This window comes from Castanea sativa, chromosome 5 (assembly GCF_040712315.1).
Source record: "Castanea sativa cultivar Marrone di Chiusa Pesio chromosome 5, ASM4071231v1".
NCBI classification, from domain to species: domain Eukaryota; kingdom Viridiplantae; phylum Streptophyta; class Magnoliopsida; order Fagales; family Fagaceae; genus Castanea; species Castanea sativa.
The window spans coordinates 43096044-43112411 of record NC_134017.1 but is presented as its reverse complement, the minus strand read 5'-3'; the positions used below and the strand labels follow the sequence as shown (position 1 = coordinate 43112411).

The window sequence follows — 16368 nt, the reverse complement described above, 5'->3', positions numbered from 1 at the left end:
GTCTTGTTCACTCTTTTATTTTTAGGCAGCATTTATCTCATCCATTAAAGGTTGATAGTTCATGTCATTTTAATTATCATGTCTTTTTATGCATGTTAGAGAAACCTCTACCTATAATGTTTCTGTGAACTAATTCTTAGTTCCAAAATGTGATTCCAGAAGCGTTTTTAAGTTGAATATACTTGGCTGGGAGATTCTAGGCATTGCATTCCCTGCTGCCCTTGCTATAGCTTCTGATCCCATTGCTTCTTTGATTGATACAGCATTCATTGGTCATATTGGTATATTTCATTTAAAATATTCTATCTATTTTCAGAGTATATAGCTTCTTTATGGTCTTTTCAATGAAGCATTCATTGTTTAATGATTGATTTTTTTTTTTGTGGTATTAGGTCATGGATTCAATAGAGCCTACACAACCTGATGTTGCCACTGCAAGACCAACTACGAGACCTTCTCGTCCACCGCAGGTGATATTTTCTTCTAATCTTAATAAGATAAAATCAATATCAACGGCTTGGGACCACTTTGAGAAGTTTATAGATGAGGAAGGTAGAACTAAGGCAAGATGTATATATTGTAGCAAGGAGTACATGGTTGATAGCAAAATTTATGGGACATCTAATTTAAAAAACCATACACCCATTTGTCCTGAATATCTTTTTAATATATTGCATGCCCTGAATATCTTTTTAATATATTGCATGCCCTGAATATCTTTTTAATGAATTGCATGATGGACAAGACCCATTGTCCAAGGATGTAGAGGAGGAAAATCTAGTGCCTAAGACTTTTACAAATGTTGTGGGTAGAAAAGTTCTTTGCTAAGATGATTATATTGGATGAGCTTCCATTTAGGTTTGTAGAGAATCAAGGATTTAGAAGGTTTTGTAATGTCTTCCAACCTAATTTTAATATCCCACTCACTTCACGACAGCTAAAGATGTGAGTCTGATTTATTTTGAAGAGAAGGATAAGTTGAGAAATGCCTTGAGAGGCTGTAGGCTTTGCCTTACCACTGACACATGGACTGCAATACAAAATTTTAATTACCTGTGTCTTACTTGTCATTTTATAGATGATGATTGGAAGCTACATAAAAGAATTTTGAATTTTTATATTGTTAATAACCATAAGGGGAAAACCATTGGCAAAATGGTTGAATCTTGTTTGGAAGAGTGGAATATTGAGGGGATTTTCACCTTAACGGTGGATAATACTTGCTCAAATGACATAGCCATTAGTTACTTGAAAGAAAATACTAATATGTGGAAAGGTACTGTTTTGGGGAATGAATTTGTTCACGTGAGGTGTTGTGCTCACATCTTGAATCTTATTGTGACCGATGGCTTAAAACATCATCATAAGTCAATTGATAGGGTGCGTCATGCAGTTAGATATGTGAAAGCTTCTTCAAATAGGTTACAAACCTTCAAAAGGTGTGTGGAGAAAGTGAAAATAGAGTCAAAGGCTATTCTATGTTTAGATGTGGCCACTAGATGGAACTCCACCTATAAAATGTTGAAAAATACTGAAAAGTTTGAACATACATTCAAGCGGATGGAATATGAAGATATTGATTATATTCTACACTTTCGGGATTGGGACTATAATAGGAGACCTCCAAATAAGGATGATTGGGAGACTTATAGAAAATTTGTTAAGTTTTTGACACTTGTTTATAATGCCACAAAGAGGTTTTCGAGTTCCTTGTATGTGACATCAAATGCTTTCTTTGATAAGACGTACATGATTAAAAGAAAGATGGATCTATTTTCTAGGAGTGAGAACCATATTTTGTACTCAATGGCAAAAACAATGAAAGAGAAGTTTGACAAGTATTGGGGGAGCGGGAAGGATTCATCAAAGAAGGGAAATGTGCTTCTGTATGTTGTTGTGATGCTTGATCCTCAAAAGAAGTCGGATCATTTGAATTATTGTTTATCAAATTTGTATGGGGAGAATGTTGTTAAGGATATCACTGACCTTGTGAAAGTGTATTGGAACGCTTGTATGAGCATTATAATTCAACTCATTCATCATATGTGTCTATACAAAGTGCGAGTGAGATGTCAAGGATGGAAGGTGTTGATGTTAATGATGATGATGATGATGATGATCCAGACAGATTTACTACCTCTCAATACAAGGCTTTTAGGCAAGGAAAACAATTTGTTGAGTGTGTAGATGAGGTTGCAAAATACTTGATGGAGAATAGTGAAGGGGAAAATGACAAAACCTTTAATATACTGGCTTGGTGGAAGTATAATACTAATAAGTATAGTATACTATCTCGACTCGCACGAGATGTGTTGGCTGTACCTGTTTCTACCTTGGCTTCTAAGTCGGCATTTAGTACAGGAGGACGTATACTAGACCTATTCCATAGTTCACTTGCCCTTGAGATGGTGCAATATCTCATATGTACTCAAAATTGGCTTCAATATTCAATGCAAATTTCACTTCGACAAGCCATGGATGATGTTGAGCACTATGAAGATTATGGAAATTGTAATGTTCTTAAAATTTATTAACTTGTGCTTTAACTGAAATTTAATATATCATGTGTATTTAATATATCTTGTTAGTACATTAAATGGAATTTAATATATATTGTTATTCTAAAATGTTTGAAGCTTTTTTGAAAGCGAAGTTAGCTTCATCTTCAGCAGCATCACCTTCACCATCAAGCACTGTTACTAATCTTAACTGATCTGCCTACATACATCGGTGGGTTTTGCTTTACTTTAATTGAACTAGTTGTGTATCTTAACTTATATGGCCTCAATTGTATAGGCCTCACACTTGCCTATGTTTTGTATAGTCATCTTATGTTGAGATTAAACATGTTTTACACTTTTAGTTCCTGCCCCTTCTCTATATTATCATGTTAAATCATTTCTATAGACTTATGGGGTATATATTGTTTAAATAAGCAAACATTTATAAGGCCATAGATATGCCATCCAGCTTTGTTGTTATTTTAGTTCTCTGTCTCTATCTTGCTTGTTCATGAGAACTTAGCTTTTTCTTTATTTGGTGTTGCAGTTTTGATTTTAATCTTGAAGGTAAAAGAGGTTGGGTGATTGGGTCCTAAGCAAAAGGTTGTGACGTGCTGATTATTGTTTTTTTGGAGAAGGGCAAAGGGTGATTCTTGCCTGATTTGCTAGACTATTATAATGATTTGGGTTTTATTTTCCTGATTATTATAATGATTTGCAAAAACTTATATACTTTGTAATGATTTTGGTTTTTCTTTTGCTTCTTCAGACGTATGAAAAAGTCTTAAATCCTCCTCAAGACCTTCATTTGGATATTTAACAAATAGAATCCAGGTTGATGAATTCATGTTGTTTTATTATTAGAATCTAGGTTTTTATTATTGATTTTTTTAACAATATTGGATGATTTGGGTTGATGAATTCAAGTTGTTTTATTATTGATTTTTTGACAATATTGGATGATTTGGGTTTTATTTGAAGATGTGAATGATGGTTCTGTTATGGAATTGTGCTTGGTTCTTTTAGACTCATTGGACCAATATGGTCACATCAAATGAAAGTTTTTAACAATCTGATCAGCTAGGAGTCACTTACCCAACAAAGATCAGCTCAATTTTTCAAGGACTCAGTTGATAAATTTGTGTTTTTTTGTATGATAATGGCTAATCAAATGGTTAAAAATCGAATCTCTCCTATTGGGTTATTGTGAAGATCGATAATAAATTTTTATTTATGTATGTCTTTGTTTCTTGGTGTAACTATGATAGGCAAAGAAATTGAGATGCGGTACTGATCTATAATAACCTTCGCCATTATCATTTTTTTTTTTAAAAGGTCCAACTCGAGATCCGACCGGAGACCTAGAAAACCAACTCAATTTTTCGGGTTGGGTCGAATTTTGGGTCACTGTAAACCCGACCCGACCCAACTCAATATCAGTCCTAATAACTTGTAACAACTTGTCATATAGAATTTGTTGTGAAAATTTTATGAGCATATCATTCTCTAAAGGAGAGATTATGATTTTAGGTAAGTGCTACATGTTAGTTGTAAGAAGTTTATGTTTCTCACATAAATGACTTGTCTCATTCTTATAAGTTTTTTTTTTTTTTTTTGAGAAGAACATTCTTATAAACTTCAGTGCATAAATTTTTGTAGGAAAATTTCTCACATTCTATCTTTGAACTTAATTTTTAGATTGAATTTCATATATTATCTAAATCGTGAAAATCGAAATTCATCCTTCAAAGAGAATCATTAATAGAATCTAATACAATTTATTTCATCTTTAACTTCATATCCTCATCATTCAAATCCAACATCATGCATTCTTCATTCCTTACATGTTTATTTGAACGAAACTAAAAAGCTTCAAACATTACTACTTAAAACATCAGTAAATATAGGCCTAAGAATCTAGGATGCACGGATGCGGAAAAACGCCCGTCACACCCGCGTCCAACGCGGCCCGACGCGGCGACGCGTGAGGGACGCCACTGCCTGCAAGGTTGGTGCCGCGCCCAACTTTTTTTTTTTTTTTTTCCATTTCACAACGCGGACCAACTCACACTAACGCGGGCTGATGCGCGCTGAATCGGGCTGATTCACGCCAACTCGGGCCGTATCGGGCAAAACTGCCGAAATGTCGAAATTCAAAAAAAAAAGTGCAAAACGCACCATCTTGTTTTCCTGCCTCTACTCAGTCTAGATGTTGCGTAAACTGGTTTAAGAAAACTAAAAAAATGTATTAAAAAAATGTATGAACTGGGAAGTTGGAGTGCCAGAAGAAACGAAGCTTAAGAAGACGAAAGAAGAAAAAATATGTAGAAGTAAAAGGCTAACTTGGTGTAGAGATCTTCTTAAAAGGCGTGGGGAAATGGAAGCCTTGGGGAAATAAAATAAAAAATAAAAAAAGTAAAGTTGATATTCTGATGAGACCAAACGTGATGTGTTGTTGACTTGTTGGCACTGGAGTGGCAAGTGAATGGAGGGAATAAAGAGAAAAAGATTTTAAATTTCTGGGTTGGATTTAATTTATGAACATCATGTTTTAGTTATTATTTATTTTTGTTCTTAAATTTGGTATTTGTTTATATAATGTGAAAAAGTATGTTTAGCAATATATTAAAAATATAAATAAAAATATTTTTAGAAATTTTTTAATCGCCACACCCGCACCCAACTTTTTCAAAAATTGCAAAATCTAGCACCTGCACCTACACCCACAAACACACCCGTGCTTCATTGCTAAGAATAGTAATTATATATGATGAAATGTCTTACTTAGCTAACTTCCAAACTCATCCGAATATGAATATCATAAATTCATTTGAGCAGAGAACGCAGCTTTTGAACATAGCTATCAATGTAGGAGTTTTCCAGCGCATCGCTCAACAAGAACTCTCTCCATTTAGCATGGTTGTCTCTTACCTCTTTCACCACCAAACTACCTTCATCCATTACAGCCCACACTGCCTTGCACACACCCTCCCTTGTAAACAGCCCATCTTCCTCACCTTTCTCAACTTCAACTCCCACTTTGAAATCTCTACCCATCAGCCTTGCATTGAGAATTTGATCCCCAACATTAGGCAGCAAAACCATTTTGACACTCAGTCACCATGGCCTCAGACAAAGAACCTGATCCACAATGTGTCACAAAGCACCCCACAGAAGAATGCCTCAGTATCAACTGTTGCTGAACCCAATCCCCATGAACAACCCCTCTTCCCTTTACTCTCTCTTCATTCTTCAAACCCTTCTGGCAATGCAAATTCAATTGTTTCAGTCCCCATTGGTGGTTTTAGTGCAGCCAAGAAAGGCATACCTGTTAGCTCAAAACCCAAAACTAGTTCTTGAAATTGATCTTTCTTTAAAATGCATTCACTTCCAAATGCACAAAATATCACAGTTTTGGGCTTGAAGCTATCCAACCACTTTGCCCATTTCTCTTCTAATGCTACAATTGGTGGCTCAGGCACTACTACTACTGGCCGTGCAAGAATCACAGGCTTTTTGAATTGTCTTTCAACATAGTCACAGTAAGGCCCTTCCATCTCCTTGCAACTTTTGAAAGTAATAGCATCAGAATCACTGAAAGAGATCATTAGGCGTTCAATGAATGATATGTCTCTGCCAAATTGTTTCAGTGTCGCAGAGGTAACTTGTTGGACTTCATGGGGAAATAGCTTGATTGAAGAAGGTGGAGGTGCCTTAAAATCAGCTTTGGTTAATGGTTTTTCATTGATTTTTCTTTCTGGGCTCAACAAATACCCCACAGTCGCGGGGCTAATGGGGCAATGATGTATAGACTTAATACCTTGGCGGCGTGCCAACGGTGGTAACCAGTGAGTGAAATCGTGGAATACAAAATGGGGTTTGAGATCACGAAGAAAAGATTGAATGGAGGGTGCAGTAAGGTCAATTGCAGTAATGATAAGGGAATGCAATGGAAAAGGAACATCTGTGGTAGTTTCAGAACCTGGAGGGAGGCCATCAACATGTGGATTAATGATTGGGATGAAAGAAATGAGGTTTTTGTGCAGATTGAAAGGCTCTAGCTTAGCTTGAGTTTTGGTTGGCAACAAGAAAGAGACTCTGTGGCCTCTCTCAGCAAGCTTGTTCGAGATGTGGAGGAAGGAGGTTGGATGGCCCGTGGCAAACCATGGGTACATCATTATGTGAAAGGTTCTGTCACTCATTTTCTGCAGAACACAAAATACAAGTTAGAGAATTAAAAATAGAGATATATATCTATTAGAAAATAAAATACAAATTTTTGAAAAAGATATATATCTGATCTGCATATATATATATATATATATATATATATATATACACACACAAATGAAGAGGGAGAGCTTTTATACATGAGCAAAATCTGTTATTAACAGATTATGAACACACTACTGTTTGTTATAACCAATGCTCTTGATATATATACCTGGCCCCAATCACTAGGATATTCTCTTAATGGTAAGACTTCAAATGACCTTCTATTGGGCTTGTTCTTGAAAATGAGCTTCTTTTTTTTCTCTTGGCGTATGCAGAAGGTTAGATTAGTTTTTATAATGTTGATATTAATTATTAGTGGGGTTTTTTTTTTTAAGAATACTTAATGGGGTATGTCTTGATTTGTGTATTTTTAGATAATATCAGCAAAATAAATGGTATTTAAACACACACTAAATTTATTTTTGGGGTTTGGGATAAGATAATGGGAAGTGAAATAGTGTAAGGTCCATCTGAACTGTCTATAATAATAAGTAATGGGCTAGTTGTCTAAAAATGGTAGCTAGGGCATGGCACGTGACACAAGCTTTTACTTCCCGGGCCTATTGCCCAAAAATGGTAGTTAGGGCTGCTGAGTGGTACCGATGCTTCCCCAACTCACGTGGATCCAATGAGATGCCACTATTTTTTTACTACAAATTTTATTATGACGGTTACAAATGGATGAAATAATAAATGCGATTAGTATTACATTTATAATATAATAAATAAAGAACTATTAACAAATGTAGATATTATAAGTTGAAATTTTCAACAATAAAAATAAAACTTTTTTGTGTTAGTCCTCAATAACAAATGATCCATCTATAAAATTTATGTAGTTGATTACATAATATTCTTAATATTACTCCATCTGTTTTTTAAATGAGGTTCGCTTTTCCCACTTTGCTTCCACATAATTCTTGAAGGTTTTTTTTATTTTCTTTTATAAAAAATATTCCTATTTAAACTCTATGGTTTAGAGAAGTAACAAATTAACATTAAACACTTTTTTTAGGGTTAATTAACATTAAACATGTACTAAGATGTTAAAAAACAACAAATTGTACCCTGATGTTTTCAAAAGTAATAAATTGAATTCTTAACTTATACTAAACCTTAATCATATTGGCATTACACTTAAATGGGAATCATATTGTCGTTCCACTTAAATGAGAATATGTTTATGTATTACTTTTTAAAACCTTAACATTTAATATATTACTTTTTGAAAACTTAAGTTTTAATTTGTTAGTTTTTAAATTTCAAAGTTTGATTTATTAAATTTGAAACTATATATAGGGCTAGATTTGATAAAGTTCTAAATTATAAGGTTTAAAATGTATTTTTCACATTTTACGCTCTCACATCTTTCTCACTTTTACGCTTCATTTGTTTCAATGGAAAACCATGTGTAAAGATAGTTTTTCACATTTTACAACGATTTTGTATTATCAAAAAAATAAGTCAAATGAAAACTATGCGAGCCCTTGACCCAAATGACTTCGGATTCTTTGAAGTTGGGCTCACAGTTTATTTGTTTTGAGTGAGCATTGAATTTCCTATTATGGTTAGATCTCTTTTATGCCAGCCCAAATGTAGAAGCTTTTGACCCCACTTAGGCCTTATCCCCTTTAGTGTGTTTCTCATGAAGTCTCGAGTTAAGTGCCAAGCTTCCGCCTTTCCAACTATTTCTCTTTCTTCCCCCCTCGTGTATCTCTCTCTCTCTCTCTCTCTCTCTCTCCCCCAAATTTGCCAACCCTTTTTCATCGTCTCTTCCACCTTTCATAGTCTTCCCTTAGTGAGTTTGCAATCATGAGTGGTGGTTTTTCCCAAAATAAAGGGCCCCATTCTAACCTATATTCCTTATTAGATGGGACCCACCGCACATTTCTGAATTGACCCCATTGGAACTTGTGCTAACCTCCAAATCAATGTTCAACGGGTGGATATTCGACGGGTGGATATCCCCAAGGCACTATATGGCGTTCTCGGTAATGCCTTAAATTGATTTGCACTATACCGTTCTCGAACCCCCCATCACTTGGTTGGTACGATCTGAGAGAGTTTGACTTATGTGGACCTTGGCCTTAGGCCTGTACCTGATATATGTGGGCCCTAGCCTTGGGCTTGTACCAGATTTATGGACTGTACAAAAACTATCTTAGGTCAAAATAAAAAGTATGACTTATTTATAGAAATTGTTTTCTACTAAATTTTTTTGGAAAATAAATCAATCTCACAACAAGCTAAATATGGTAAGTTATGAAATTGTTTTCTAACTCATTTAAAGTTGCTACCAAACATAGGAAAAGGAAATAATTTTATAGAAAATAATTTTTGGAAAATGACTTATCTTCTAGAAAACATTAACATCGAAACAAATAAAGTCTAACGGAATGTAATTTACTCTCAATCATCAAGTAATAGCTTGACAAATCCTCTCACCAAAGCATTGTCTCAAGATTTGGTAAGGACAATATCCATTAGAATGAGATTAAAACCCTTCTAAAAGAATCACCAATAGCGAAACCCAAACGTTTAATAGATTCATTTGCAAAAGATGGTTGAATGGCTAACAACATGCTATTGATAAGTGGTTAATTAGTTTATGGTCTCATTAAGGATGGGTAAGTGTTGCCTATTATGATTAGAGAATGGGTTTTTTACTCTTAATGTAATTAATTACAATTTAATGTTTGTGTAACTATTAAATTACCGATTATCTCAAAAACTTAAGCTATTGGGATATAATAAATTTACTCATTTAATTCCATACTGTTAACACTCCTCCTTTGATCTCATAACAAAATTTATAATAAAAAAAATAAAAACACTCCTCCTCACATGTGGTCTGAAACTGCCTTCTAATAAGTGAAGTCCAACACGTGGAAAAATAAATGGGAGGTAAAGACTTAAAACCTCTTACTTTGATACTATATAAAATTAGTGATTGTCCCAAAAACTTAACTGAACAAAAGCATATAGAAGAATAGAAGTGGTCTCACTTCTGAACAAGAGTTTGGTTTTCTCATGTAAATGCTTATGAGTTCAAGGAGTAGCACAAGGCCATAGTGGTGCTAACAAGAATACAAGATGTGAATTTTTGGCGTTTAGAGACATCTTCGTGTGTGTATTTTCTCCAGTTCTAAGACAAAGAGTTTTGGTTTAAACGACAACAACCTTTTAACTTCTTGGGACTTTGAATGACTCTTTCCCTAATGCATAATAAAGTGTCAAACATATTGGATATACATGTACACAAAGTAGGTTGTAATATATAAAAGATTAAACATGGAGAGAATGTCGTTGAAGAGACAAACTGAGGGCTCGGTTCCTATCTCAATCAGTTGAGTAAACTCAATTCATGGCGATCGTTTGAAGCTTGTGTGGTTGATTTCCTAACTTTTCTGTTTTTTTTTTTTTTTTTTTTTTTACACCTACCTCAATAGCATGTCGACCTATCGAGTCATTAAGCTTGATTGATCCAAATGTAAAATTTGATCTATCAAGTTTTAAATAGTAGTTTTTGTACAGAAATTTATTAGATAATGGTTTTGAAGTGCTTCAAAAAACTAGCATGTTTTGTGAATGTTAAGTAACACCATCCAAATTATCTCTCTAAAGGTGCCTTTTGAAGGGCTATAACCCCTCGGTTATAAATAGTTATGCACATTCATTTATGAGTACTTTTCACCATTTCTATAGGAATTCACAAGAATTTTCTCAAGAGTGCTACTTGAAGAATTATTAACAAACTTAGTTGTATCATTGGGACAAATTTGCAATAACCATTAAGCATAATTATTGTGGTGGAAAATATTGTCCAAGGACAACAAAGTTTCTCGCCTATAAGCCCTTTATTAACCAATCATTTTATTGATTCTTCATAGTATTACACAAGTTCAGCTTATAACTCCAACAATCATTTTTCTTATTTTGGGTTGTTGTCGGCTCACCCTATTACGATTAGCCTCCTTTACTAATAAAATTGATAGAGATTATGATTTAGATTAGCCTCCTTTACTAATAAAATTGATAGAGATTATGATTTAGGTAAGCGCTACATGTTAGTTGTAACTTGTAAGAAGTTTTTGTTTCTCACGTAAATGACATATCTCATTCTTACAAACCTACATACTTAAAATGCAGGAAAATTTCTCACATTCTGACTTGAACTTAATTTTTAGATTGAATTTTATAAATTATCTAAATAGTACAAATTGAAATTCATCCTTCAAAGGGAATCATTATTAAACTCTAATACAATATATTTCATCTTTAACTTCATATCCTATCATTCAAATCCAACATCATGCACTCATGCATTCTTCATTCCTTACATGTTTATTTGAACAAAACTAAAAAGCTTCAAACATTACCACTTAAAACATCAGCAAATATAGGCCTAAGAATAGTAGTTATGATGAAATATCTAATATCAGAGCTTGAGATCCCATGGTGATCAAGTTCTTTCAAATCATTTTCATTTTCTGCCTTCATGAAGCCATGAAAATAGGGAAGACACATCCACAGTTGAATGACCTGCAGATTTGTTATCGGGGATACTAAAGCTTAATCCTCTCATGTCATGATTTTCATACTATAGTTTCATACTATAAAACCATGGAGTTATTGTTCAACGTAATGTAAATTACAGTAAATGTGATAATGTTAATTACTCTCATTTGTGACGCTATTAATATCTGCCCAAAGTGACAAAAGGTTTGCATGCAATGTGTCACACACAAAATCTTATTCAACGCTAAAAAAGTAACTAATTTTTTTGACAAATTATATGAGACAAATTTACTGCTAGTATCAATCTGCTCAAGCACTTAGAATCCTGCTAAAATATCCCACAAGAAGGCCAAGTAATTTAGAAAGATAACAAAAGCAACTTGATGAACAGATGAAAAAATGACAGTTATCCTTCTGGTGAACCAAGAGCAACCAGTCTAGATTTTGGGATTTGAGTTCCTCAGTCAAATAGTTTTCAGCAAAAGATCATACTTGGAATCATATTTGTTCATTGCTACTCACCAAGGTACCACTTCCCCTGATGGGGGGGGGGGAAAGCTGTAGCACTGTGAGAATTGATGTCAGGCTGGCAGTATAGCCTAGAGTTGATTATGCAAACCACAAAAATAGAGATGATAATCACAATGAGGCCAAGTGTGCTCACTGTTTTTCCTGAAAATTTGAAGAACTCCAGAGTTGGGACTATTGGGTAAGGTACTATTAAGAAAATTTAAAGGTACTAAGATACAGGAAAAAAAATTACATCGTTGATTGTCAAAATGAAGACTTATTACGCGCAAAAAACATTATAGACAAGCTAAATCTGCAAGATAAAGAAATGAATGGCAGATGAGAGATTACATAAGAACAATGGGAAGTTACAATATATTTTTAATTGTTCCAACAAGAACAAGGAAACCATCATATGAGCTCTACAAGGAAAATCATACACGATAAGCGCGTAACAAGAAAAAGAAGGTAAGCAGTACCAGAATTAGGAGGGAAATGGCTGGGGAATACAAAACTCTGCAATAAGAGGGTTGCTGAGATAATTTTCCTATTTTCCATTTCATCTAAGATCCGCTGGTACAGATCCTTTTATTGTTCACTCATCTAAGGTACACAAGTTTTGTTCTTTTTTTTTTTTTTTCAGTCTACAGAAGTTAGAAAGCAATGTTGATATAAATGTATACAAAAATTTATCTAATATGTATGATGTGCAAACTGACAAGTACTCACCATATTATTGCGAGTACTAGGAGCCTAGGAGGCCCTCAGAACTCACCATTTATTCTATGTTCAAGAATTCACATAACAGTGACAAATACAATGTCACCTACATCAGCATCAAAAACCTACGAAACAAGGTCACAGGATATGTCAGTGTCATATACTACATTTTATCTGTAACAAAAAAATTAGTAACTTTTCTCATTATATTTTACTTACATTTGTTGTGATCTTATTTATAAGCTCAGAGAAGCTTGAATTCTTATGACCATCTCCAAAGAGAATGAACCTATAACTGCATAAGTAAGCAACTTTGTGGCAACAAGGAACACATATAAGCAATATACTTGGAATATCAGCGCCATTTAGTCATGAATGTGAGACAAAGTCCTGGTAACTAAGTTTGGAACTGAGATTCTTAATTGCTTTCCATTTTGGAAAAACCCATCCACGAGGCTTATCTGTAGTTCCTCCAGGCCATACTAACTGTACAAATGCTGACTTGAACTAGAATGGTTTGGTTATTTTGTATAAAGAGTCTCCAGGGCTGCAACAGATAGTCCACAATAATTAGACCAGTATCCCATCTGCCTATAACCCGTTACAATCATGTTTAGGATATCAGATGAAGGATGGAAAGGATATCTGCTCTGGGTTTTTTATTAGACCCTGCCAAACATATCATATTGGTCTGCAATATGTTTGCTTGGCATCCGCTTCCCCACTTAAAAAATGCTCAATGCACCAAGATTCAGAGTCCTCTCCCCAAACAACATAAATATGCATTCTTGGATATTGAAATTGTACCTGCTGATCAAGCAACAAATCTAATGTACAAGCAATCTAAATAGTATCAGAGGCATATAGACCATAAAGGCTCAACACGATAGAACCTTTACTCAGCTTGTGCCACTGTGACATAAGAGCACTTTTCTGTCCTAAATCAAGTGTGCGTGGGCGAAGTGTCATGATGTAGAAAAATTTAAGCCGAACAGAAAGGCCTGATAGTCCATTGTCTTTTATTTCTCTGTCATATTTAAGTTGTTATTATGTCTTTAGTATTTTAAAAGGTTATGTGTCTAGCATATGACTTTTAATGAAGTTGGATGTTTATAATTTAATGTTATATCTCATATGTAAGATGAAGGATAGGATTCTGAGGTTAAGGCTATTATAAATAGCCTCTTTTGAGTAGTCATAAGCAGCCTTTCTCAACTATTTCATAAAATTTGAGATTTGAATATTTCTTGAGCTCTTGAGTCTATAAATTGATATTTGATTGTTCCAACTTCAATCCTACTATATTTTTCTTTACTTTAATCACTTCTGTTGCTAGAATTTCCTCTTAAACCCAACTTCAGCCTCACAGCATCATGTCATAAGCTCAGAACTCCTTGGATAGAGTCTGTAATTTTTTAACGAAGTAGTGAATCAGAATCTAAAACAGTATATACCAAGTGGTACATACACAAAATTGATACACTAGTCAAATCTAATCTGATAATTAATCTCATTGACCTCATCATCGAATTTTTGAATGACATACACAATCCAAGTAGTATCATATAAACGAAGTGATGTATTCAACACAGATGAGATAGAGGGGGGGAAAAATTTCAGGATCCATAATGCATACCCCAGTTTTTCTGTGCATGTGGCCAACAATTGAGGCAATACGTGATATAATGACATAATTCTCTACAGCCTACAGAATAAGCATTGCAAGGCAATAGCATACACCAGAGCAACATAAATCTTTAAAAAAAAAAAAAAAAACACCTTTAATAAAGGAAGAAGCCAATGTTATTACTTATCATACACTCAGAGAACAATTTCTCAGAAATGGTGGCTCGTTTCCGCTATATTCTATATAGCATCAACTGAGAATACAATTACTGTCATTGTTTCAAAGCTATTGGACATCATATCTTCCGCAAAAATTAACCAAACCAAAACAAAATCAAAAGCTTTTTCACCAAAATACAAAACATACCCTTTATTGCAATCAAGATCACAATCATGATCATCATCATCATCATCATCTAGGATTGCTATCAACAAGCCTCGCACCTACCCGATCAAGCCTCCTCACCGAAGCTGCCGCCTTCAAATTCCCTTCATTCCAAAATGCCTCCACCATCTTCTCCCCAATCTTCTCCCCTCTCTCCTCACAATCAATCACAGCCACAGCTGTCGGCCCCGCCCCACTTATCGTACACCCAAACGCCCCGGCCTCGATCGCCGCCTTCTTCACGGCTTCCATCCCCGGAATCAATGGCGCCCGTCTCGGCTCCACGATCTTATCTCCCGACAAAGCCTTCCCTAACCCCACCAAGTCCCCTTCCAACACTGAAGCCACCAAGGCCCCAGCTTGACTACAATTCCACACATGATGAGCCATTGCTATCTCTAACGGCAAAGCAGCCCGCATTTTCTTCGTCGGAGCTTCGAATTCAGGAGTCGCCAATACAAAGTAAAGCTCTTTATCCCCAGGAAATGTCAATTTCTTCAAATCCAACGGCTGGTAGTTTCTGATCAGAACAAACCCTCCCATGATCGCCGGGCCAACATTATCAGCATGATAACCCGAAACCTTCTCCTCCGATTTCAATCCCGCTAGTACGAGCTCCTCGGCACCGAGCTTCCCACCAAAAATCTCGTTGACTGCGACGGCGGCGGCGGCGGCGCTAGCGGCACTGGATCCGAGTCCGGAACCTAAAGGAAGGCCTTTGTGGAGAGAGAGAGAAAGGCCGACGGATCGGATTCCGAGCATCTTCATGACCTCGATGGCGGCAATGCCGGCGCAATTCCAGAGAGGGTTACGGCTGAGCTTGGAGCAGGGGTCGCCGGAGATATGGGAGATGGAGATCTCGCCGGGGTGGACGGAGGAGTCGACGGAGAGGGAGACGGAGTCGCCGAGGCCGTCGACGGCGCAGCCGAGGAAGTCGAAGCCGGGACCGAGATTTGCCACGGTGGCAGGAGCAAAGGTTTTGACGGAGGAGAAAACGGGTTCGGGTTCGGAAATGGATAATTCGAGGGTTTTGGAGGGAAGAGAAAGGTTGCAACGGAAGGAGTTAACGGGTTTGAAAGTGGAAGTGGGTGTGGGTCTGAGAACTACGGGTTTTACTGGAGTAGCTTGATAACAAATGGCCATTGCTTTGCTTTGCTTTGATTATCACTCGCACACAAATGGTGATAGAAATGATCTATATATGGAAATCGGAGAGAGAGAGCAACGGAGAGGTTTTAGGGTTTAACAGAGAGAGAGACAAGAAGCGTAGTTCACGAGGATTGAAATGGCAGACCAATTTGAATATTTATATATATTTACCCTTTACTATTAAGTTATTTACTGACAGTGACACAAACACAACTACAAATTTTACCTCTTTTTTTTTTGGTTTAACATAATATTTATTAAAGCTCTGTTTGTTTCAACATTGATGTTTTCTAAAAATGAGTCATTTTTCAAGAAGTATATTCTATAAATCTATCTTATTTTTCAATATTTGGTAGTAACTTTAAATGAGTTGAAAAATAACCTCCTAACTTCTCTTATTTAATTTACTGTGAGACAGAGTTGTTTTCCAAAAAAATTTAATGGAAAACAATCTCTAAAAATAAGCCATACTTTTTATGTTGACCAAAGATAGTTTTCCTTTAACTCATTTTTTTTTATGCTACCAAACACTGAAAAATAAGGAAAACTATTTTTACACAAGGTTTTCCATCAAAACAAACTAATAGGCCAAAATGGCTAAGGGTTCATTTGGTAGAAGAGTTTGAATAATGTTATTTGTAATTTTTTAAAATACATGTGGGTGAAAAAGTATGTAGAAATGTA

At 35.4% G+C, this 16368-nt stretch overlaps 2 protein-coding genes, 1 long non-coding RNA gene and 1 pseudogene across 3 annotated transcripts; 1 reads left to right on the top strand and 3 right to left on the bottom strand.

The window, feature by feature from the left end:
* Nucleotides 1-1155: 1155 nt before the first annotated feature.
* LOC142635237 (zinc finger BED domain-containing protein RICESLEEPER 2-like) lies at nt 1156-2713 on the top strand. Its single transcript, XM_075809432.1, has 3 exons — nt 1156-1997; nt 2060-2511; nt 2637-2713. The coding sequence occupies exons 1-3, from the start codon at nt 1156-1158 to the stop codon at nt 2711-2713; spliced, it is 1371 nt and encodes a 456-aa protein (XP_075665547.1).
* Nucleotides 2714-5327: 2614 nt separating this feature from the next.
* Nucleotides 5328-6703, bottom strand: LOC142633869 (cyanidin 3-O-galactoside 2''-O-xylosyltransferase FGGT1-like; annotated as a pseudogene).
* Nucleotides 6704-11574: 4871 nt separating this feature from the next.
* LOC142637274 (uncharacterized) lies at nt 11575-12718 on the bottom strand. Its single transcript, XR_012844588.1, has 2 exons — nt 12534-12718; nt 11575-12117 (listed from the first exon to the last, which is right to left on the bottom strand). It is a non-coding gene; the product is annotated as an uncharacterized LOC142637274 (long non-coding RNA).
* Nucleotides 12719-14309: 1591 nt separating this feature from the next.
* LOC142637273 (homoserine kinase-like) lies at nt 14310-15833 on the bottom strand. The gene has a single exon (XM_075811550.1). It carries the CDS (start codon nt 15676-15678, stop codon nt 14563-14565), a length of 1116 nt encoding a protein of 371 aa, XP_075667665.1. The 5' UTR covers nt 15679-15833; the 3' UTR covers nt 14310-14562.
* Nucleotides 15834-16368: the final 535 nt, after the last annotated feature.

What these genes read in the sequence shown, in the direction of transcription:
- LOC142635237 (XM_075809432.1), top strand. Translation starts at nt 1,156, where the DNA reads ATGGTTGAATCTTGTTTGGAAGAGTGGAATATTGAGGGGATTTTCACC. An exon ending in ATCACTGACCTTGTGAAAGT is followed by an intron (nt 1,998 to 2,059) that starts GTATTGGAACGC and finishes GTCTATACAAAG; the next exon opens with TGCGAGTGAGATGTCAAGGA. An exon ending in CTATGAAGATTATGGAAATT is followed by an intron (nt 2,512 to 2,636) that starts GTAATGTTCTTA and finishes AAATGTTTGAAG; the next exon opens with CTTTTTTGAAAGCGAAGTTA.
- LOC142637273 (XM_075811550.1), bottom strand. Translation starts at nt 15,678, where the DNA reads ATGGCCATTTGTTATCAAGCTACTCCAGTAAAACCCGTAGTTCTCAGA.